The 24,386-nt window shown below is 32.0% G+C and overlaps 3 protein-coding genes across 6 annotated transcripts; 2 read left to right on the top strand and 1 right to left on the bottom strand.

The window, feature by feature from the left end:
* Positions 1-116: 116 nt before the first annotated feature.
* Positions 117-9,093, bottom strand: LOC123711101. 2 transcript variants are annotated; one of them, XM_045663515.1, is made up of 12 exons: positions 8,843-9,093; positions 8,718-8,767; positions 7,594-7,752; positions 7,140-7,259; positions 6,744-6,881; positions 6,284-6,480; positions 5,036-5,238; positions 4,121-4,343; positions 3,499-3,648; positions 3,179-3,259; positions 2,186-2,309; positions 117-1,673 (listed from the first exon to the last, which is right to left on the bottom strand). In XM_045663515.1, the coding sequence occupies exons 1-12, from the start codon at positions 8,882-8,884 to the stop codon at positions 1,499-1,501; spliced, it is 1,662 nt and encodes a 553-aa protein (XP_045519471.1). In that variant the 5' UTR covers positions 8,885-9,093; the 3' UTR covers positions 117-1,498. The 2 variants fall into 2 exon arrangements, with proteins under 2 accessions (XP_045519471.1, XP_045519472.1); XM_045663516.1 differs by having other exon boundaries at positions 8,718-9,093.
* Positions 9,094-10,419: 1,326 nt separating this feature from the next.
* Positions 10,420-23,066, top strand: LOC123711329 (structure-specific endonuclease subunit SLX4). 3 transcript variants are annotated; one of them, XM_045663853.1, is made up of 5 exons: positions 10,420-10,582; positions 10,659-12,979; positions 13,335-13,645; positions 22,108-22,260; positions 22,869-23,066. In XM_045663853.1, the coding sequence occupies exons 1-5, from the start codon at positions 10,557-10,559 to the stop codon at positions 22,941-22,943; spliced, it is 2,886 nt and encodes a 961-aa protein (XP_045519809.1). In that variant the 5' UTR covers positions 10,420-10,556; the 3' UTR covers positions 22,944-23,066. The 3 variants fall into 3 exon arrangements, with proteins under 3 accessions (XP_045519809.1, XP_045519810.1, XP_045519811.1); XM_045663855.1 differs by lacking the exon at positions 10,420-10,582 and having other exon boundaries at positions 12,161-12,292; positions 12,738-12,979; XM_045663854.1 differs by lacking the exons at positions 13,335-13,645; positions 22,108-22,260; positions 22,869-23,066 and having other exon boundaries at positions 10,659-12,292; positions 12,738-12,889.
* On the top strand, positions 13,954-21,176 carry LOC123711330. Its single transcript, XM_045663856.1, has 2 exons — positions 13,954-14,264; positions 19,342-21,176. Coding segments are annotated over exons 1-2 (1,689 nt in total). The 5' UTR covers positions 13,954-14,262; the 3' UTR covers positions 21,029-21,176.
* Positions 23,067-24,386: the final 1,320 nt, after the last annotated feature.

Here is a 24,386-nt window from a genome sequence, read left to right on the forward strand (position 1 = left end):
TATTTTTAGTAGTTATTTTAATATTGACATTAAAAATCATGCTATTTGGCCTGTCCACACTGTGTTAAATTATGTGGTGTCGTGACGTGAGGGATGCTTAAATGAAAACCATTGTGTATTATAAAACAGCAGCATATATTTACTTAAACTTAACATTTTGTAACAGCGTTTATTGTACAGATTATATGTCTGATAGGCCGTTTACTAGACTACCAAGTTCTATTTATTATAATAAAGTAGCTACTACTACTAATCGGTACTAACAATTTATAAAAAAGTATTAATAGCAAGATGTTTTTTTTTTAAATGCTCCATCAATATCGGCATGAAAACGGATCGAAGTGATTTCAAAGCTATCGATCGTGTCTCAAATCTTTAGTACCGAACAGCTTATTTAGTAGAATAAATAGTTACAAACTACCTATTAAAAACCTAATTCATTTTCCACAAAATAACAACTATTTATTACTATTGATTTAGAGAAAACCATATTTCTATAGTATGGGGAACTAAATAAATATAGGCAAGATACAGATTCCATAAAAACTTATTTCGTTTTATTTATTAGAATAACACATTGGCACATTGTTTATTGTTAAATGAGTATTATGCTATTTATGGTAAGGTGAATTTAATTATAAGGCAATCATAAATAAAGAGTTTTTAGACTCATTAACATTAACTCATTCATATTCCTTAAGTATGCTGATAGCAATACAAAGTTCTGTAGAATTCATCTGGTTGTAATAAAATTTGTCTATGAATTTTGCTTGCTTCTAAAATTTCATATCCTAAAATATGATTAATAAGTTTATTTTTTCCATTACATACCTAAGCCACGTTCATACATTAATCAGTCTTTCGTCAATTGATACAATGTGCGCTTGCTTTAGTGCGAATAATCACTACAAGTGATAGGCAATTTAGGCTTATTTTATAATTAATATGCAAATTATCTATAGTATTCATATTAATAACACAATAAAAAAAAGAAAATTGTAGAAAAGATTGTCGTTGATAATTCATAGACAGGAATAGATCACCGTCACATTCCGCTGTCAAAGCGTCTTTCAATTTTATTAACATCCTGATACTACTGAGCAGAGGCATGTCAATGTAAATAAATTCTCTATGACCAAACCTAGACATATTAGAATGAAAAAAAATGTTAACATCGCGAAATATATTTGCGACCTAAAATTAAAAAAAAATGCAGCTAATCTAATCAACAATCTATTTAGTTAAATAGTACTAGTAACTTCATTACATCATTAAATGTAAATAATAATAGACGATACGATCTTAAGTTATACGTAAAAATATAACAAATAATTTACTACACAACATCCGTTAGATAATCATTAACTCGCAAATATTTCTCGTATATCAAAACAAATAAATTTATTATGTATTGCTATATAACCTTTAAAACTGTTAAAACGTAAAATTACTGTGATAAGCCAAAACTCCGCAATATGTGATTTTAGCGAAACAACTGCTATTTTGTTGCAGTTAAGTCTGCACAATATTCTGATAACGTTTTCAAGCCATGCCTGCCAACTACACGTGTGTTAAGGCCTGACACCGCGGGATTTATGTGAGCATTGTGTAATTCTGCTATTTGGGTTGAGCACGCTGCAGCAGGGTCGCCTGACCCTTGTAAGTTGCCTAACCTGTATTAAAAATATATTTAAAATTCAGATAAACTAAATAAACAACAACATTATAGCATAAACATTACATATATATTGTTTTGGCTTGTCTTAAGATTAGCTCCATACAAAATTCCATTATAATATCTTCAGCTAGTTTAAAAAATAAACCAAAGGCGCTACATCCTTTATAGGTCTAGGCCTCAGATTTCTGCATCTGTTACATGATCATTTGTTAATCCAATAAGCAAGTAGGTGGCTTCCTTCTGTGCCTGATGCACGCCGTCAACTTGTTGGGTCTAAGGCAATCCGGTTTCGTCACGATGTTTTCCTTCACCGTTCGAGCGAATGTAAATGTCGGGGATCGAACCTACGACCTCAGGGATGAGAGTCGCACGCTGAAGCCACTAGGCAAACACTGCTGTTCAGCTAGTTTAGTTGCGTTTAAAATACCACTTTAATAGACTTTCGCGTTTATGATAATATAGCAAAAAAATTATAAATCATAATAAAAATTTGAGTAAAACACTCACCAGAATTCATTCCCAGGATGAGCATTCCCATCCCAAGGGTAAGTCATAACCAGCAGTTTGCCCTCGTGTTCGCCTTTCAACTTGGCAGATGGCTCGCGCTTTTCTAATTGTACATTTATGCCGCCTGCAAAAATAATTTTTAAAAAGTAATTAATGTACACTCTTGAACATCAGTAACAAAATTAATGTATCTAAATGATTTTTCTGCCAGTTCTTCAAATCAAGGATGGGAAAGAACTGGCGAAGTCTCCGTTACTCTTTTGAATCGCCAATTCCGAGTTAATCCGTCGATTGATCACAAATGTACAGGGTGTTAATTTTCTACATTTGACCTAAGCCTATTTTTTTCTAGTATAATATCTGCTTCTTGAGAAACAATAAAAAATACATTAAAAAATGCATATACCAAATATGCTTACTTTTGCTCACAAGGGCCATTTATCGTTAAGATTTTTTGATGCCTGTACCATCAGTGAATTAATTTATTTGCTAAATTAAAATGAATAATCAAATCTAAGTAAAATGCTTTAGCTATATATACACATATCAGTGAAGCCACAGTTCCTACACAGTGCCGGCATAGTGCAACATATTCTCTATGAACGCATCCCCACTTATCAGACGGATTCGTTAACAACGATATTTTTGTCGGATCACTGACGGCGCCTTATTGAAAACAAAATGGAGGACGAGCGATCGATAGAATTGGTTCGTGAAAATCGAGTTTTCACTAAAGCTCCGTAAACTGAGTACTGGCATGTGTGAATTGAATGACTGACGCAACACTGTATCACTGATACTGAACTGAGCGGACGCGTTGACGGAACTGTGGCTTCACTGAAATATGTGAATGATGAACTGATACTCTGACTGATGACTGATAAAGCATGTTAAAAAAACAAAGTTATGTTGAAACAATATTAAAGTCATGGTTGTGCTTTAATTGGTAAAGTTATGCAATTTTTTTTAATTGAAAGATTTTTTCTAACTTACCGCTTGGATGCCGCTTGCATTCAAAGAATATGCGTTTCTCTGTTGGTGAGTCGCCCGGGGACGACTTGTTACTGAATAGATCTAGAAATATATTAGTGTACTTTTAGTTAGAAAAAAACCAACTCGATCTCTTCTAATGACTTTTGGGGGGAAAGGGGAAAAATAAATTATTAATTTTAAGTAGAGTCATCGGTCGTAATAGGGGCAAAAATCCAACTAAAAATTTTAACCAATGATAACAATGTTTTGAAACAAAACATTTTACTTTGATTTAATTCTTATACATATTAAATAGTTACTTTGATTTTTATTGACCTTACCTAATATCGGTTTACTAGGTTTAATGTATGAAAAATTCACATCTGAAACGTGATTCAGTAAATCCTTCTTCAAAAATGCACGTATTCGCTCCAAAAATGTCAAAATATAAACGTCATTCTGGTGCGGGCTCATCTTCCAAACGCCTAGACCTGCGATGACATAAAATCCGTGTTAATATATATATTTTATACAAAAAATAATAGGTAATCATAGATGTTAATTAGCGAATCGATATCTATGGATAATAGAATAGAAGAAGAAAGCACTTTATAAACGGATTTAAGCTATGTATTATTAGTAAAAACTTAAAATTTAAAATTATGTAAATAATTGTATGTTTTTAATAATAATACATAGCTTCAATCCGTTAAAAAAGTGTTTTATTAATGTGTAAAATCTATGTTAACAAAAGACAATACTAGAATAGAAGAATTTGAAAGCTCTTCCATCTGCCAAAATCCTATGATCATGTGACAGGTTGACTTAGGGTGAGATTCAGAAACGAGGCTTAACAACTTAGTCATTATATTTTTGACGTTCAGGAGTCAGATTTAGCAGTATATCTCGTTTCGTAGTTGGACAAGATATTTCTTTAAATAAAAACCATAAAAATGAACTTACCACATCCAATAACATTTAAAAATGCCATACGATCCGCGTCTCGACCTCTCCCTTCGGCCTCCAACAAGGAGCTCTCGGCTAACACACTGACCCGCTTGTAGTATACCTCATTGTCAAAAATACCCCGAGATGTCTTAACATATCGTTCAAGATATTTTTTATCTTCGGGTTTATCTGTAATATTGACGTAGGAGGTCAGCTCCTGGTAGGTGTAGCTGTGAACCTGAAATAAAAGTTCATATTAATCGATTAAAAAGGTGTCAAAATGGCAGTTTTTGCCACGAAACAACCACGATGTGTCCCTGTCCAGTAAAGTATTTCCAAAACAAATTTGACTTAGGGTCCTTTAAGAAAGGAACATACCAATTCTAAAAAAGCTGGCAACGCACTTGCGAGTCTTTTGGCAATTATTTTATTTACAATATTCATTTAACATCAGATGAGCCTTCTGCCCTTGTTGGACATACATATTTAAAAAAATGCCTTTCATAAATACCAAAACATCATTTGACAAACTGTGTTTACACAAGATAAGTATTTTAGTTACTTTTGTTATTAGTGCAAGGTTATCAATTCAAGCTCAGGTTATCTTAATTAGCACTGTATTATTTAAATATTGCAACAGAATCATTATTGTATAAGTAAAAGATTAAAGTAACATTATATTTATTACCAGATCCATAAGCCAAATATTGAATGACTTATAAAATTTTCTTTTGTTAACATAGCTTTTACACATTAAGAAAAACACTTTTTGAAAGGATTGAAGCTATGTATTATTATTAAAAACTTACAATTATTAAAATATTTTTAAATGTTTTTAAATAAAATTATTTAAATAATTGAAATTGTTTAATAATAAAACATAGCTTCAATCCGTGCAAAAAGTGTTTTTCTTATAAAATTTTCTCTTACCTGATAAAACTCCGACCAAATCTGCCTCCACATATGTTTAGCTGACTGGTTGTTTTTCACATATGTTGTTTTAAGTACGTTGAGACAAGTCGTCGGTGTGACCTCTTCACCATATCCATTTTCTGATGTATTCTGTTGTTCAGTTATTAATATATCTTCATACTCCATTCTTTCTGGTCGATCGAATCGAGGTCCTATGAGACCTGTAATGTATGGTAAGGTAATTAATAACGTTAAAATACACATCACGGTGTTTGATGTCCTGTGTGTTAACCAGCTAGGGACGCGTAAGACGAAAAAATACCTAAGAATATATATAAACAAATGTGACTCTTACTAGTATAATACTCGAAACAGAACTAATCTTAGCGTACGACCAACCAGACTCCAGAAACTAAAGCACTCCTTATATGGAAATTGTATTCGTTTTTACAACAAACTCCCAAGCAAAATTAGAGAGTTACAAATTGAAAGCTCTCGTTAAACTTAAATTGATCAATAAAGTCAAATGTTTATAAATTTGATAATCCTTAGGATTAAACTGCTCTATTTCAAACAATTTCTATGACTCAAAACTTGGCGATTAGAAAGAGTAAGAGTTAATTGCCAGTTCTTCTTGCTGGCCCTACGCCCTGGACTTGCGAGGTGGTAGTAAATGTAAATTAAGAATGAATTAACATCTTTTCTGTTGACGTTCATAAGTGTACGTGGTTACCTATATGAACAAAGTTATTTTGAGTTTGAGTTTATACGTATAGGAATTTTAAGCTAAGTAAATTGTTATATGTAACTTATTTATACTTATTAATACTATATTTATAAGATCTTTCTATTGAATAGGTAAGAAAATGTCAATTTGTATAGAGGTAGATAGAAGTATCGTGAGTAAACGCTAAATCCTAATAATGTCTGAAACACATCCATTACAACGTTTAAAATACAAAATTGATAGTTTTGTATATGCCTGTTGTGTATTCTTATCATTTAGGGATACTGGTCTTCCGTTAACTACGGGTAACTGATAAGCCTAGATAATAAGCAAAAATCTACAAAATAGAGTCTGTAGAAAGAGAATCGTTGCCAACATTAACGTCATTATAATTCATCAGTAATCATACTAAAAATGAATAAAAACGGAAATAAGAATTATATTAGTATGTATAACCGCAGACTGCTAAATGCTTATTCACAATAATTATTAGATGTTCTGTATTCCCATACAGTGTAAGTTGATAAGCTTAAACTTACCAATAATTATAGCATCCTCTTCAACATTTTTCTCATTAATAATTGCCTGATTGTAACGATTTCCATCATTAATACACTCAGTGTATCCACTCACATAGACCATTGCGCTTAATTTAATCTCATCATAACTCAAACAGTTTTCTAACTCTAGCGGTGGCTTTTGTTGCAGTGTACCTACTTGTTCCCAACCTCCATTTCTGCAATAATTTATGAATAATATAAAAAATCGCTTCATTTATCTGTGAAAAGAGTTAAGCTTGAACTTAAATATTAGATTTAAAGTCGATGGTGAGAATCGAGACTTGGGCTAAATATGTCAAATTCATATTTTTCAAACTTAACACTGAATGAATGTCAAACTGAAATCTAGTTACAAGAGCCTAAAATTGAATATGGACCTAATGTCTGATATAACATGACCTTAAAGTAGACCTATCAAAAAGGCAGTCTGAACACTTACCCAGTCTCTCCCGTCAACAGTTTATAAGTGTCCTTTTTAGTCATAAATGTAACGGCGCGCTTTTTCAACAGTCGATCAATAAACTCAGGCACTGTCATATTACAATACAATGTTTTTTCTATAGAAGATCCAAATTCCCTAGAAAATTCATTACTAATTTTTATTACTATTTTATAATTACTAGTAGCATAGTTGGAAATAGAAAACTGAATTTTAAACTGAGAACCTATTTGACCATAAATGCACTGAGAAGCATAAATTAGAGTTACTATCAATAATATCTAAGAAATGAATGATTAAGTATGTAAGGCATTATTCTATAAGTGTTTGGATTATTTTATTAATATTTATAAAACAAATGGTATGGTATGATATAACTAAAGTGCTATATGGTACCTCTTATAGATAAGAAAATGAGTTATCAATAACAGAACTCGTTCATGAATTATTGGATATGTTGACACAATGTTTCTTTTTAGTCTCTCAAGTGGTTTTCTCTCCCTCAATGGTTCTAATCTGAAAAAATATGTTTAATAGGTATAAATTAACACACAAAGTCCCGTGAACAGTCTCAATCAGATTAAATTTGTAAATTAGAAACAATTCTCCAAATTTATACAAACACACTGCTTTAAAGTAGTTCTAAGTTTATAAGTATAAGAAGGTTAGTGTTAGAGACACATAAATTAAACTAAATTTCAATATATTCCTTAATTTTGGGACAAATGTTAGTAACAGATATTTTAATAATAGATGATTAAAAGTAATTGATTGAAATAAGTCTAATTAAGAGTTATTTATGATTAGTTTAATTTACCTTTTTTATGAGAAAATGTATCTTCTTACTTACCTGGTTCTATTTACGGGGAATGGTATAGGAAATGCCTGGCTTTTCTGTATTATTTGATCAACATCATCATTTACTTTTATTTGAGGCAAATCAATGCACTGTTTGAGTAAATCATTCATCTCTTTACCCATACTTGGATAGCACCAGTCTGGTTTGCACCTAAAATAAAATAAGGAGGTAGAATGAAAGGTCAGAATTCTATTCAATTGCAATATAGAAATAAACTTGTGATATAATAAAATAGACTAATAGATTAGATGTTAATTTTTCCTTAAAATGTATTAATGTTTTAAGAAAAAAATAAATTATTAATAGGTTTATCTATATATCCTTATAAGCATTAAAAATTACAAAAAGGTTTAATAGATTCATACTAGAATATTAGGAAAAAAGAATTAAATTTAGCCTAATGGCTAGAGGCTTACACCTAAAAAATAAAGTGCTAAAAATAAAATTTTGTTTTGTTAATGAATCTCAATTACAAACATTTAATACTCAATCTTAACAAGTTGAGGTTGATCTTTTTAAGAACTTATGACCTCAGCTATTATAACAATAATGAAATCAGAGAACAGCCATGTCAATACTGTAAACAAATGTTTACAGTATTGACATGGCTTCATTATTAGAAATCCTATACAAATCTAAATCAAATTAACTAGATCTGCAATGGAAAAGCCATATCAACAAATTGACTTTGTGTCACTTTGTAATTTGTTGCATAATAATAAATGTATTAAGCTTTATATGATATATATTTTTAAAGCCTTCTTTGCATTTTTCATGTAAGCTCTGCTGCTTTGAACTTAATTAATGAATGAGCTAAAACATCTATGATTGTTTGCTTTTAAATTAAGATAAAACTAGCCAACTACACAGGTACTACATAAAAGTAAATAATAAATCTACCTCTGAAGTCCCATCTTTATCTATAAAACATAATTTTTATTTACCCAGTAGGTGCGAAATTCTATTGGTATTGTGCAATATATTAGGTACAGCATAGGTAAAATAAGGAAAACTTGAGGAAAACTTTCAAATACGGTTTTTAAGAATCCATGTTGTGAAGTACTTGGCCAGTATTATTAATAACTTAGGTATTATTTTAAAAGAATTTAACTTACCACGGTATACTTTGAAATTGACGAAGAATATCCATGTTGTATTTATTTATCTAAAAGCAACAACGAACCTCAATCAATACTGAGTTTTTTATTTAACGTTTTTTATCACAGTTTTTTTAACTTACACTTAAAATACGGTTACGCGACAGGAAACAAATTATATTCATGTAAGTTTATTAATTAATTCGCATAACTTTTTACTTTACTGCGTTTTTTCACCACACATAAGGAATACTAAATTATAATAAAATGTAGATACTAAATTAATTCACTGTAATGCCAATTTTTATATTGCATGAAAATGTTATTTAAACAATAAAATTGATACTACTATTTATGAATATCAGTAAGTTTTATGAGATCGTACTTCAAATTTTCCCAGATCGCAATTCTAAAAAAATTATCGCATTCATTGATAATAGAAGAATTAGTTGTCAGTTGTCATGAAACAGATACAAATAAATACAATGTCATTCTCGATTTTTTCGCATTTTTATATCCGATACTAATCTAGAACCTCATTCAAACTTGAAAGTTGAATCTAGTTTCAAAACTAATTGTCAAACCATATTTGACGTGACAACGTTTAATAAATTGATGCCCGCCTTCCGCTAGGTAACGTCCTTCCACTGCGAGCGGAACTATAGACTCCGCTATACTTGTAACGATGATTTTCACACATGTGCTTCCACCAAAGCGGAGACGAGCGGAGCGGAGTGAGCGAGTTGAACGAGTCACATACGAGGTTTGCGAGTTGAGCGAGTTTCCCCCGGACTCTGTACAAAACTCGCTGAACTTGTTTCATTATATTTCATACAGTTACTTCGGACTCCGTACGAAACTCGAGCAATGGAAGGCAGGCGTGACTCTCCCGTTACACTCATCGTTTGCGCTGCATGTGCAGTCATTTTATAAAATTTGCTCTATTCATATCATCATGATAGTCATTAGCACTGTGATTTAAATATTAATAATGCAACGATAAGATATTGAAAGTTTGTATGTGGGTACTAGCATCTTTGTTAAGTTTAACCCTACAAAGACTCAGGTTTGTTCGTTTCCTGCTAAGAAAGATCCTTTTGTCGTGTCTCCTAACTTTGAAGGCGCTCTCCTTAGAACTTCACACAACCAAGACTTAACGGACAGGGCATGACATGGACTATGGATAGCCATGGTTTACGATAGCGCATTTCTAATTTAAAAAAGAGTAAGTAATATTATCAATATATTAAAAAAATACTATTTAGGGAATCGATTATTTTTTTGCAACGATAAAATAATAATTAATACGAAATAAAAACAAGGTGCTTTGCAAGGTGTCTGGACAGAAATGCCAACTTGTACGTTACAGAAAAACTAGCCAGTGCCATTTCTTAGAGGTAACATAACTGTGAACCTACTATCTTTATCTCTAATCTGTGGTTTGTCTGTTGAAACTATTAAAAGAAAACTCAAAACAACAAATATGGCCATCGGAGTCGATAGTTCGAGATGGAAACCTAGACGATTACAGGGTACGCCTGCGGCTACAGTTAGAAACCTTGTAGGAATAGGTATTTTAACCGTTGGAGTAGTTTGTGGACTGATATTTCAGTAAGGTTTTTTTAATCACCTTTGACGATTCTTCTACAATTTGAGGTTAAAATGTTTGCTATTTATATTTCAGTAATATAGACGCTACAAAAAATCTAAGAAAAGCTGTTGAAACCCTTTACGAAGACCCGATAGAAGAAGTCGAAAGAAAACAAATGATTGCGGCAGGGTTACCAAATCGATCTGGAGATCAAATACGGAAGGCTATGAAAGAAGCTGAAAGGCCTGATTTACCATTTAAATAACATGAATGTAAATAGTTTTAGTCATGGGTAGGTACTAAAAGTTGTTATTTTCATTTAGTTTTAATAAATATGTAGTTACTAAATTTTGTTTTAATCCCCTCAGTGCCAGCACATCTAAAATTCAAGTGACAAGTAAATATTTCTCAAATGAAGCTGTACTGGATGAAAGCCTAACTGAATTTCAAGAGAAAAGAAAAATAGCTGGCCCTAAAAATCCTCATAAGAAACCACCCAAGAGAAAATGTCAAAAGCGTATCAAGGGGCAGAAGGATATACGTACCCTTATCAAGAAAAAAAATGATTTAATTGAGTATTCTAAAAATTTTAATAAAATATGTAAGAATTCTGGTGTAGACATTGACTCTGAACAATTACAATTAGCAATTGCATTGTCAAACTCCTTACATGATTCTAAACAATGTCCAATTGACACCGACGTAACAAAACCATTAACATCTCGTGAAAAATGTAATAGAATTAGAACCACACTCCAAGAATATGGTTTCCAAGTGCCAGAAGTGAAGGCTACTAATTTGAATAAAATAAAACAAAAAAGATATAATTTACTGACAACTTCAGATGAAGAGAAACAACAAATAATATCTGCAAAATATATGCAAATTCTTTCTTCAAATAGTAATGATATAATTATTGAAAGTAATTTAAAAAAGGACTCTATTTATTACAAAACTACTTGTATGTTATTTGAAGAAATGAAAAATGATGTTGTATTTTATGTGAATGGTTTGATTGAGAAATCTTTAAACACAATTTTTTTACGAAATTGGTCAGACATACCAGGCAGGTGTCAAAGTCCAGTGTTTGAAGGGCCTTATATTGGCTTTAATGATATAATATGCTCTCAAGATGAACTGGATGTATTTCTTAGTGGCTATATTGCTATTATTCAGAATATATGTTATGTAAAACTAAGAAATTATAGTTTTCAAACAGGGAGACTATTTTATAATACTTCTCATGAAAGTGTTGAACAAGCAATGTCGAGCAAAATACTTTCAAATGAAACACTATCATTATCATTGACTGAAAAAATTAATAATTTGCAACATAAAGATATTGATATATTAAATAATGATAATGAAAAAAATTATATAGTAAATGATACACTTTCTCAACCACTTTCAATGGTGACTGAATACATAGATTCAGAAACTGATTTACAGGAACAAAAAACTGTTGCATTTTGTGTTTCAAAAAGCTTGAATGAAACAACAATTTCACGCTACATATGTAAATCTCCCGATTTGTTTGATGAAGAAGTATCAACTATATTGAATATGTCTTCTAAATTATCAAAACCCATAGTTATATATGATACAATAGATCTTACACAATGTGTGCCTAGCAATATAAAACCACAAGTTGCTAATGTATCAAAAAGACTTGCAAATGATGTTATGGAACTAACAGAATGTATTGGGAGGGATTTTTATTCTGAGGATAAAATTGATTTGACACAAGAATTAAATGACGATGATACCATTGTCTATGTTGATGAGGATGTAAATTGCAGAAAAACAGGGGGTTCTTTAGAAATTTTAGAATGTGATAAAGTTATTATTTTAGATGAAATCAATACAGCTTCAATAGTACCTGATTCAGTTGCAGATGTAATTAAAGAGAACATACAAACAATAGATACCATGAATTTAACAGAATCCTCTGACACATGTGATAGCTTCCCAGATATAAAAGTCAGAGGTGAAGATAAAAAAGGTACAATGGATAATATAAATGATACTTTGTATGACAAATTAGTCACTGAAGAACCTAATTTTAAATCTAGGGATAATGAAAGTAATATTGAAACTGACAAATTAATCAGAAACAATATAAGTTTTTTTGTTAAAGATAATAGTTCTAATGAGAATATTGAGTTAACCCAACCAAAAGAGTATAATTATTGTAGTCGAAATTCTGATTTAAGTAAAATGTATAATCTTGGCAAGATAGATAATTTGTCTGTTGATTATGATGACATGTTTGATCAGATCATTAAAAATTCTACTAATGCATCTAAATCAACTGATAATTCAAATGAATACAATACTCAAAACAAAAACTCAAGTTTTTCGAACAGTGAAAAGCTAGCAAGTGATTCTGAATCTTACAAATTATCAGATCAAGAATTAAACTATTCTGTAAATATTTGTGTTGACAGTATTAAAAATGATTTTGAAGACTTGCCTTCCATTGATATGAATTGTCAGAAGAATTCAGTAGAGTGCATTCTTACACCTGTCAAAGAAAAAAACTTTGAGATTATCAAAACACCCAGCAATAATGAATACATTATAAAAACAGTTGATGTGACACCAATGCAAAATTTTGAAGCTATGTCATCGCCAGAAAGAAATAAGGAACTTGAGAAATATGGCCTGAAACCTTTTAAAAGGAAAAGAGGTAATATTTTATAACCAGGGTTTTTGTAGCATTATAAGTAAATTAATTAAATATTATTTAGTTTTTACAATAATTAGTATATCAACAATATTATTTTCCATATAATATTAAAGTAGCTCTTTAAACAAATACAATAATATTATTTTATCAGAATTAATTTTAAGAAAACACTTTTTAAGCGGATTGAATCTATGTATTATTATTATAAACTTATAATTATTTACATTATTTTAAATTTAAAATTATCCGACGTTTCGCGTGCTTTACAGCGTGCGTGGTCACGGTGATCAATAATAAATTCTTAATGTGTAAAAGCTATGTTAACAAAAGAGAATTAATTTTATCTCTATTTTAGCAATACAACTACTGACATACATTTACAATCAAACTCATCCAGTAGTTGAGTCATGTGAGGATGGGTCTCCTACAAAAAAGCAAAAACTGAATTCTCCTCAAAAGATTATAACAGGAAACTTAAGCCAGTCTCCTAGAAAGTCTCAGAAATCACCAAGAAAAAACAATATCTCTGTTAAAAAATCGCCAGCAATATCTCAAGATGTATGTGATAAAGAAAATATTTTTATCCAAACTGATAATACACCAGCTATAAAGAATATTGCTTGTGAACCAGAGGATTGGGTGTTCCAGAAGAGAGAGAAAGCTAAGGTAATATTATTCGATATCTTAAATTACAGAAACAATTTTTTTTAAAACAAAAGTTCCTTGTACCAATGCATACAATATAAACTTACATTGATTAAAGTTTAGTTTAATTAATACGATTAATCAATATTTTTATATGCTTTTAATTAAATATTTACTTGCGAATTACATACGGTACCCTAAAGAAGATCGCTGACGTCGCGGCACGTGTATGATCAATGTGCCGGCTTCGAGGAATCATTCTGCTGTTTCAACATTCACCGCATTTTATTAATTATAATTCAATAAAATATGTGAGCATTATATTCGTATCTAGCATCGATAACGGATGTAGTTTTTGTAAACTAATTATAAGTTAATTAATAAAGTAGTTATATAATTATTGGTTTTTTTTGGGAGTCCGGGCTGTCGAATTCGTAATTGGCGCAGTCGGTAGGATAGTTTCGGGGCTACTACGATCGTTATAAAGAAGATATCCGGGGTCTAGATTCGACACCGCGCGCGGTCGTTCTAGCTGTCGCTCTCAAGCGTTCACCGAAGCATCAAAGATCTCTAAGAAGCAGCCGGGGCGTACTCAAACTTCAGTGCAACTCAAAGAAAACCAGGGAAGTCGACGAGTTATGTGAGTACATTGAATCATTTTTCCATCAGTGTTGCTTTCTCCTCGTCACAATTTTCCATCCTATGAAAAATAGTCCTGTGTCCTCCAGGCATAAAATTCGTAGGGGTAGTTTAGTAGACTTGAATCGTCAATTAAGTGAAGACTTGAATCGTCAATTAAGTGAAGGCTCGAATCGCCCTTCAGTAGGTTTAAATAATTTTCCTGAGAGCTTGAATTGCCCTCAAAGTTTAAAGTTAAATTTAAGTAATTTAGAATATAAAATGGATCCTGATACAGTGTATAAGGCCCTTCGCCCAGTTCCTGAATTTGATGGGAACCCACATATTCTTCCTAGATTTATTAGAATTTGTGATCAGATCGTAATTCAATGCGTGAAAGATGAGTTAGGATATGAATTATCGAATTTATGTGTTATCAATGGCATCTTAAACAAAATTACTGGTCCAGCAGCTCGTACAATAAACTCAAACGGAATTCCTGAAAATTGGTTAGGAATTAGGAATACATTAATTAATAATTTTTCTGACCAAAGGGATGAGACCGCTCTTTACAATGACTTAGCATTAGCGACACAATCTAGCGAGACTCCGCAGGAATTTTATGACAAATGCCAAAATCTTTTTAGCACTATAATGTCTTATGTATCGTTACACGAGACATTAGAGACAACTATAGAAGCTAAAAGAGTTTTATATCGTAAGTTAACTTTACAAGCATTTGTAAGAGGTTTAAAAGATCCTCTCGGGTCCCGTATAAGATGTATGAGACCTGAAACAGTTGAGAAGGCTTTGGAATTTGTTCAAGATGAACTTAATGTCATGTATTTGCAACAGCGAAATAATTTAGCAACAGATCTAAGAAAACCATCATCATCATTGACACCACACAACTCACACCAACAACTTACACAGCCTAGATTTCCTCCTATAAATAATAATTTTAATCCTTCTAAATTTTTACCAGTACCAGGTTGGCAAAAACCTAATTTTAATCCTCAATTTAATAATCATCAGCGCATGCCTATGCATCCAACACGTACTCAGCAAATTTTCCGAGCACCGTTGCCTAACCATAACAGTGGTTTTAGGATACCTTACAGATATCCTTCACAAAATAGTTCTGGCCCTAAGCCTATGAGTGGGGTGAGTCATTTTGTGACAAAACCATTACCACCTAAAATTCCTGGTCATGATTGGCAGAAATTTGGCAATCCTCCTCCATCGAATTACTTTAAGTCCAGAGAAATTAATTTTAATGAATTTTATGATTATGATGACTATGAATACGATAATAATTATGTTGACTATAATTATTGTAACACTGATTATGACTATAATGACTATAATGACCAATACGTTAATTGTGACTATGACTATAATGAGTACTATGAACTTCGAGACTTACCACCAGTAGAGGATGTTCGCTATGATATACCTAGTACTAGTAAAACCAGTAGAGATATTCAACCGAAACATTCCAATGGTAAAAAAGGTCAGGATTTTCAACAGAGCCAACAAAAATCCGCACCAGAATAGAGTTAAATATACAGTCAAAAAAAGAATTACCTTACATTAAAATTAATAATCCACCATTAAAATTTCTTATTGATACAGGAGCAAATCAATCATTTATAAGCCCTGAAGCAGTGGATAAGTATTTTCATAATATTCCGAAAACTTATGATCCTTTTGAAGTAACTAATTCTAGAGTAACAAGCATTCATGAACATTCAATATCTATTCCTAGTTTTTCTGAATTTAATGATTGTAAAAATATTAAACTATTTATCTATAAATTTCATAATTATTTTGATGGTTTAATAGGGTTAGATTTGTTAGAAAATTGTAGAATTGATTTCAGAGATGATGTATTAATTACTGAGAATGCAAAAATTCCTTTACTACGTTATCAATGTAAGAAATACAAAGATCAAATAATACCAGCAAAATCATCTCGTTTAGTTGGTATTCCGATACATAATGACGATGGTGACGTATTTATACCAGAACAATTAATAAGTAATTGTATTATCCATGAATGTATTACTAATGTGACTGATCAGACTGGTATAGTAGAAGTCGAAAACATGACGGACGAAGACACAGTTATTCCAATTGACAGACCATTACAACTTGACTTATTTAACTTTGAAAGTTCTTACAGTGAACCAGACTCAGACAGAGTAAACCAAGTTTTAGACAGACTTAGAACTGACCATTTGAATAGCGAAGAACGAGTAAATTTAGAAACTCTTTGCAAGCGCTACGCTGACATATTTTACATTGAAGGTGAACCACTAACTTTCACTAATAAAATCAAACATAGCATTAGGACTTATGACGAAACCCCAGTATACACCAAAAGTTATCGATATCCTTTTGTACACCGTCAAGAAGTTAGGGAACAGATAGGTAAAATGCTTGAACAAGGTATCATACGACCCTCTGACTCTGCTTGGAGCTCACCCATTTGGGTAGTCCCAAAGAAAGCTGATGCTTCTGGTAGACAGAAATGGCGACTTGTAGTGGACTTTAGAAAGTTAAATGACAAGACTATTGACGATAAATACCCAATACCAAATATCACGGACGTTTTAGATAAATTAGGTAGATGTCAGTATTTCACGACTCTTGACCTTGCATCTGGCTTTTACCAAGTCGAAATGAATCCCGAAGACATATCGAAGACCGCATTTAACGTAGAACACGGTCATTTTGAATTTCTACGTATGCCAATGGGACTTAAGAATTCACCTTCGACATTTCAGCGTGTAATGGATAACATCCTTAAGGGTTTACAAAATGAGATATGTCTAGTGTATCTTGATGACATCATAGTCTTTAGTACATCTTTGCAAGAACACATAATTAATTTAGAAAAAGTATTTGATAGATTGAGAGACTCCAATTTCAAGATCCAGATGGACAAATCTGAATTTTTGAAACTTGAAACAGCTTACCTTGGTCATATTATCAGTAATGAAGGTATTAAACCGAATCCTGATAAAATTAGAGCCATAGAAAAGTATCCTTTACCTAAAACAACAAAAGAAATTAAACAATTTTTAGGACTATTAGGTTATTATAGGAAATTCATACCTGATTTTGCACGACTGACGAAACCAATGACAAAATGTCTTAAAAAGACTAACAAAATAACTTTAGATTCTGAATATATAAAATGTTTTGAGAAATGCAAATCCTTATTAACTAACGATCCTATACTACAATATCCTGACTTCAATAAAGAGTTCATTCTGACAACAGACGCCTCCAACGTAGCTTTAGGAGCAGTACTCTCACAAGGCACAGTAGGCTATGACAAACCGATCTGCTATGCTTCTAGAACATTAAGTGATAGTGAATCAAATTACAGTACAATTGAGAAAGAACTTTTGGCAATAGTATGGGCAACTAAGTATTTTAGACCCTATTTGTTTGGTAGGAAATTCAAAATTATAACTGACCATAAACCACTCCAGTGGATTATGAATTTGAAGGAACCGAACTCGAGACTGACACGATGGCGACTAAAATTGAGTGAATTTGACTATACTGTGATTTATAAAAAAGGAAAGTTTAATACTAACGCTGACGCTTTATCCCGTGTACAAATTAATAATGAGGAAATAGAATCACTTCTCAAAGAATGTGGTATAGATGTGTCTGTAAGACCTGAACCACCAGGATCTACTACTGCAACAGCACATACATCCGCTGAAAATCCTATTCTTGAAATACCCATCACAGATGAACCTCTGAACAAATTCCATAGACAGGTTTGCTTGACTATAGTAGGTGACATTAAAAGAAGACCGCATGTAACTAAACCTTTTGATACTCACACACGTACACATATACAAGTTTCAGAATCTTCATTAGAACAAGACGTTATAAATGCAGTAAAAGAATTCATCAATCCTAAAATAAAGACTGCCATTAAAATAACTCCACCATTAGGTATGTATTCGTTAATTCCAATTTTACAAAATAACTTTAAATGTAATTCTATGCATCTGGTTTTAGTAAAAACCGAGCTAGAAGATGTTAAGGAGTACTTACGGCAGCAAGAAATAATTAAACACTATCATGAAGGAAAAACTAACCATAGAGGCATCAATGAATGTTATTTAGCCTTGTCACGTCGTTATTACTGGCCTAAAATGAGGGAAGAAATTACTAAATACATAAATGAATGTACAATTTGCGGACAGACTAAATATGATAGAAACCCAATTAGACCACAGTTTAACATAGTACCACCTGCAACAAAGCCCTTTGAGATAGTTCATATGGACCTATTCACAGCGCAAGCTGAAAAATACCTTACCTTTGTAGATTCCTTCTCAAAATACGGCCAAGCATACCACTTACGAGATGGTACAGCTATAAGTATCATCCAAGGTCTATTAAATTTCAGCACTCATCATGGACTACCTTTGACTATTGTGACAGATAACGGGACTGAGTTCACTAATCAACTCTTTGCAGAATTTGTTAGGCTACATAAAATTAATCATCATAGAACACTAGCTCATTCGCCTAATGACAACGGAATTATTGAAAGATTCCATTCCTCCTTACTAGAGCACCTTCGTATCCTTCACCTGAAAAATAAAGATGAGCCTGCAATAAATCAAATACCTTATGCAATCCTAGCTTATAACAGTTCAGTACATAGTTTCACCAAATGTAGACCACACGATATAATTAGAGGTCATTTTGATCCTAGAGACCCTTTAGATCTTAATTTAGCCGAACACCTTATGCAACAGTACATTATAACGCATAGAGACCAAATGAAGACAGTATATGAAATAATTAATGAAGCTACAACTATTGACCGTACGAATTTAATGACTAATAGAAATAAAAATCGTGAGCCAGAAACTGAATATGTACCCGATCAGCAAGTTTTTATTAAGAACCCCCTAGCTAGTAGACAGAAGTTAGCACCGCGATACACTCACGACACAGTCCTTGCAGACCTTCCCATACACATTTACACTTCGAAGAAAAAGGGACCTATTGCTAAATGTCGTTTGAAACGAGTACCAAAGTCATCGAAATTGTTACAGGTACCGACTAATACTGATACTGACAATGACGAAGGCAGCAGACATAAAACTTGAGACTCTTGACAATGGACCTGGACTTTTACCTTTTAAACTTGGTCAAGCTAAGTTAATATCCCATTATCATACCTTTATACAATATTTAGAACTTTCGGAACTAGAAAATCGTATTAATTCTATAAATGAACAGTTAGACTATTTTAAAATTCAACTAGACAATACTACTTTGCCTATATATGAAATTCAGATTGATTATCTTTATACTAAATTGTCAAAAATAGATTCTCAATTAAAAACTTTGGAACCTTCTAGGGTAAAAAGAGGACTTATTAATGGATTAGGATCACTAATTAAAGGTCTTACAGGAAACTTGGATCATGCAGATGCTGAAAGATTTAATAAAGCTATACAATTGTTAGAAGCAAATGAAAATAAATTAGTTTCGGAGTTAAATAACCATATCAGTATTAATAAAAATTGGACGAGCCAATATTCGCAACTTATTAGTAATTTAGCTGAAAACCAAATTAAAATTAATGAAACATTGCGATTAGTTGTGGATAAGCATTATTTTTTGGAAGCTAAGTTTGCTAAATTCGCTCAATTATTAGATATTATTACTGAAAATACAGATGATTTATATTTAGAGTTAATCAGAATAGAGAATATCTTAGGATTTATACGTGCAGCGAGCACGCATCATAGTATGATAAGCATAGATAACTTAGAATATATGATTAGTAGATTAAGAGAAATATATAGTAATAATGAAATTTTAGATATTGATTTGAGAGAATATTATAATCTTATAAAACCAGGTAGTTATTTTATAGGTAAGAGAATTGTTATAATTTTTAGAATTCCTATAATATCTAAAGATAGTTACGACTTATTTAGGCTTTCCATTGTTCCTAATAAATTCCGCCAGACCTTTATACCTATACATCCTTTCATAGCAACCAATGGGAAATTTTTCATGTACTTGCAAACCGAATGCCCGAAGATTGGCGAATACCTTCTCTGTGAGGAAAGTTCAAATTATTATCAGCCACGAGAGCACGCAGATTGTATCCAGAGTATCATCATTCATCAATCTTTAGATAAATCATGTAGCCCCACTGAAGTCTCCATCACAAGACAAGCTATGGAACAACTAGATGATAGACACTATACTATTGTCTTCCCAAAGCCTACGAAAGTCGAACTTCGATGTGAACGGCGCGAATATGTATCTTTATCTGGCAGCTACCTAGCAACCATTCCCCATGAATGTTCACTACGAACAGATATCTTTAAGATAACCAATAGTGAAGATGAAGTCAAGGGACAGCCGCTGAAGATTACCGAGATACAAAGTAATTTCACTGAAATTCAAAATGATGAGATTCCACATATTACTCTAAATTCTTTAAATCTCGATAAATTACATCACCTGGAAAATAGAATTATGCTACAGAATCCCATACGTCTTGCCCGCTTTGATTCTTCACTATACCATACAACGTTGCCTCTCTATGCACTTGTATCTGGTATAGTTATAATTTTCCTTGTCTATATTCTCCGACGATACCTACGAAAGAACCTTATTACACCAGAAGGAGAACCAAGAAGCAACCCTATATATGCTGTTCCTGATTGTTCTGAAAACCCTGGAGTACCAGCAACTTTTTCCCTCAAAGTGCTCAAATAGTTGCTGTTCTGAGGATGGAGGAATTACATACGGTACCCTAAAGAAGATCGCTGACGTCGCGGCACGTGTATGATCAATGTGCCGGCTTCGAGGAATCATTCTGCTGTTTCAACATTCACCGCATTTTATTAATTATAATTCAATAAAATATGTGAGCATTATATTCGTATCTAGCATCGATAACGGATGTAGTTTTTGTAAACTAATTATAAGTTAATTAATAAAGTAGTTATATAATTATTGGTTTTTTTTGGGAGTCCGGGCTGTCGAATTCGTAATTTGCGTCACTTTTAAACAATAGTAATATAAATAAGATGTTATTTTAAAGTGTTTAAACTCAGGTCATACAAGATACCAAATGAAGGTGGTAAGATATACATATTTTAGAATAATTTAGAAATTATTATTATCATACACTAATAATTTGTTTCACATGTCCTCTATATCTCTTTTTATTGTTTGTTTTATTTTGGTTATAGTGTATATTGTCTTTTGTTAACATAGTTTGCACACATTAAGAAAACTCTATTTAAATGGATTGGACACATTCTGTAAGATCTATTGTATCTTTTAATTAAATATTTACTTGCGTCACTTTTAAACAATAGTAATATAAATAAGATGTTATTTTAAAGTGTTCAAACTCAGGTCATACAAGATACCAAATGAAGGTGGTAAGATATACATGTTTTAGAATAATTTAGAAATTATTATTATCATACATTAATAATTTGTTTCACATGTCCTCTATATCTCTTTTCATTGTTTGTTTTATTTTGGTTATAGTGTATATTGTCTTTTGTTAACATAGCTTGCACACATTAAGAAAACTCTATTTAAATGGATTAAAACTATTATTATTAAAATTTAAAATTATATAAATAATTATGAGTTTTTAATAATAATACATATCTTTAATCCGTTTAAAAAGTGTTTTCTTATAGTGTAAATATTATGTATGTGGATTACAAGTGGATATGGCTTGAAAAGGACAAGGCTGCCTGTTCCTCTCATTATTTTATTATAATTTGTGCAGATTATTGCATAAATAAAAATAATAATAATATTTTCCTTTCTAGGTACATTCTTGTCGTGTTCCATTACATATAGCATTCCACAATTATGTATCATGTCGCCGACTGCTGAGGGAAGCTATTTTATGTTATGAACCAATCAATATAGATATAGTACACAAGGATTTAATTGCTGCTGGCTATAGATATAACCCCAAGGTAAGATAGTAATTACCATATTAAAGAACTGGGACGTTGGAAATTTTCTTTTCAACATTTTATCTACATGATATTAGAGGTGTTACCGTGGACAGAATACTGATCGCAACCACGTCGCTTGGCTAATGCTAATCCTGAGAAGATAGTCGCAGTTGTTATTTTGTTCTCGCTTAGTCGCGGATAAAAATCCACCTTAGGCAACCCTATGAGGGCAAGCCATTCCGTGGCAAAAGTCTGTCAAGTATGTAGGAGTCGCGCTCAATAGCAGTATGCACTTCCGTTCGCAAGAAGGCTTTGTTTGGCCTCTCTCGCCTCTACTTCCTCCTGAATAAAAGGAGTCAGGTGTGCCAGAGACACAAGGTGACACTGTACAAGGTCTGTATCAGATCATGTATGACTTACGCTAGCGTAGTTTTCGCCCATTGTGCCCCTCCCCATTCCACCGGCTACATGCGCTCCAGCCGCGATTCATGAGGCTAAACATCATTCCAACCAGTTGATGTGTAATAAAAACGCTTAGCGGCGAAATTTTATTCCTAAAAAAACTGTATGTGCATATAGGCTTACCTAATTTTGTTAATTTTTAATATATTCAAATGTTGTTGCAGGACCTCCTAAAATTCATGGATAAGAAATGTATTACTGTGAAGACTGCCGATAATAATGCTCGGAATAAAAGATGATAGTTCTTTTTGCAAAATTATATAACCCATAGTACATTTGATTGTAGAAATAATAATTATTAGGGTAGGAGTAGTACCTAAGACTTATTTTTGATCTTTTACAAAATATAGTTAGTTAAATTAGGGTGTAATTATTATAAAATAAATAAAAGATTTTCTTGCGGGCAAGTTACTTGCTTGTCTGTTCTCTGATTTTTTTAAACTTCTCGGCTCCTCGCTTTTCCTTTTCCATACTCTTTGTAATGTCTTTTATGCTTGTCCTTTTGCTAATGTAAGAATTCGTAATTTCTCTTCAATTTATATTCAACAAACTACTCTACATTGCTCTTTGGTAAACCACATTTTTTTTGTTTTGAGCGGTGGTGAGGTGGCAAACAAACGTGGGCCCATGTTTGGCAGTCATAACAGTACTGGAAGGATGCATTACTTATATAGATTTTTTTTGATCTCAATTTCATACTTAATATTTTTCCACGCATTTCCTACTATAGTGTCGACTTTAGAACTGTGAAGAAAATCTAGTTTAGGAATTTTTTGTTCATAATCAATTTCGTTTCCTTTATGTATGATAGGTTGTTGTGGCTTTTGTTTTGAGTAAGTTCATTAGTCGTCTTTAAAAAAAAAATACCTTGGATCATCTTCGACAATTCATTATTAGAGAGTGTGTAGATTTACATCTTTGTCTATCTTTGACATTATTCATTTATGAGATATGACAGATTTTGTGATTTTTATACTACTGAAGATTTTTGGTGTCATATTGGTTCTTCTGTATTATTAAACTACAAAAGGAAGAAGTACAATCGTGAAGAAAGTATTAATTTAAATTTTACTTACGGGTTATTTATTAAATGTTAAACTACCTGTGCTGTTAATTTTTACTAAAGCTGGGAAATGACACACCTTTATTCACAGTTGGGTACATACATTATTTCTATTTTCGTTTTACGAATCCGTAGGTACCTACAGCGTGTTACTGCTACGATTTATCAGCAGGGATTCGTCATTGGAGCCTCGTCCAAGCTACATATATACATATGTCTTAAATCTTAATATGTAGGCTCTAGCATGTTATTGACATAATATTTTTGTACTTTGTTTCGTATCTAACCGTGTTTTATGTTAATGCAGATGGTAACAATTAGCAACGATACCTACAGCTCATAAGCAAAGCCTTTGTATACAGGCATCCAAAAAGAATTTTATACAGTTTGTTTCTCTTATAGGTTATGTGCAGCAGCGATAATAAATAGTTGTTTGTAATAGTAAAAGTTGTTGTAGTAGCGCTGATATTAACATTCTCTAACAAGGAACCTCAATTTCAATGTACCTACGTCTTTAAATATTCGTATTGCTATTGATAAATAGTAGTGCAAATTGCAGTGTTGAAATCACTACTGGTACCTAGATAATACGGGGTGCCCTTACAGTTGACGTAAATAA

The sequence above is a fragment of the Pieris brassicae genome, chromosome 6 (genome assembly GCF_905147105.1).
Source record: "Pieris brassicae chromosome 6, ilPieBrab1.1, whole genome shotgun sequence".
Lineage (NCBI taxonomy): Eukaryota > Metazoa > Arthropoda > Insecta > Lepidoptera > Pieridae > Pieris > Pieris brassicae.

What these genes read in the sequence shown, in the direction of transcription:
- LOC123711101 (XM_045663515.1), bottom strand. Translation starts at nt 8,884, where the DNA reads ATGAATATAATTTGTTTCCTGTCGCGTAACCGTATTTTAAGT. An exon ending in CGCGTAACCGTATTTTAAGT is followed by an intron (nt 8,768 to 8,842) that starts GTAAGTTAAAAA and finishes TGTTGCTTTTAG; the next exon opens with ATAAATAAATACAACATGGA. An exon ending in CATTTTCTTATCTATAAGAG is followed by an intron (nt 6,882 to 7,139) that starts GTACCATATAGC and finishes TGAATTTTCTAG; the next exon opens with GGAATTTGGATCTTCTATAG.
- LOC123711329 (XM_045663853.1), top strand. Translation starts at nt 10,557, where the DNA reads ATGAATGTAAATAGTTTTAGTCATGG. An exon ending in ACCTTTTAAAAGGAAAAGAG is followed by an intron (nt 12,980 to 13,334) that starts GTAATATTTTAT and finishes TCTCTATTTTAG; the next exon opens with CAATACAACTACTGACATAC. An exon ending in GCTATAGATATAACCCCAAG is followed by an intron (nt 22,261 to 22,868) that starts GTAAGATAGTAA and finishes ATGTTGTTGCAG; the next exon opens with GACCTCCTAAAATTCATGGA.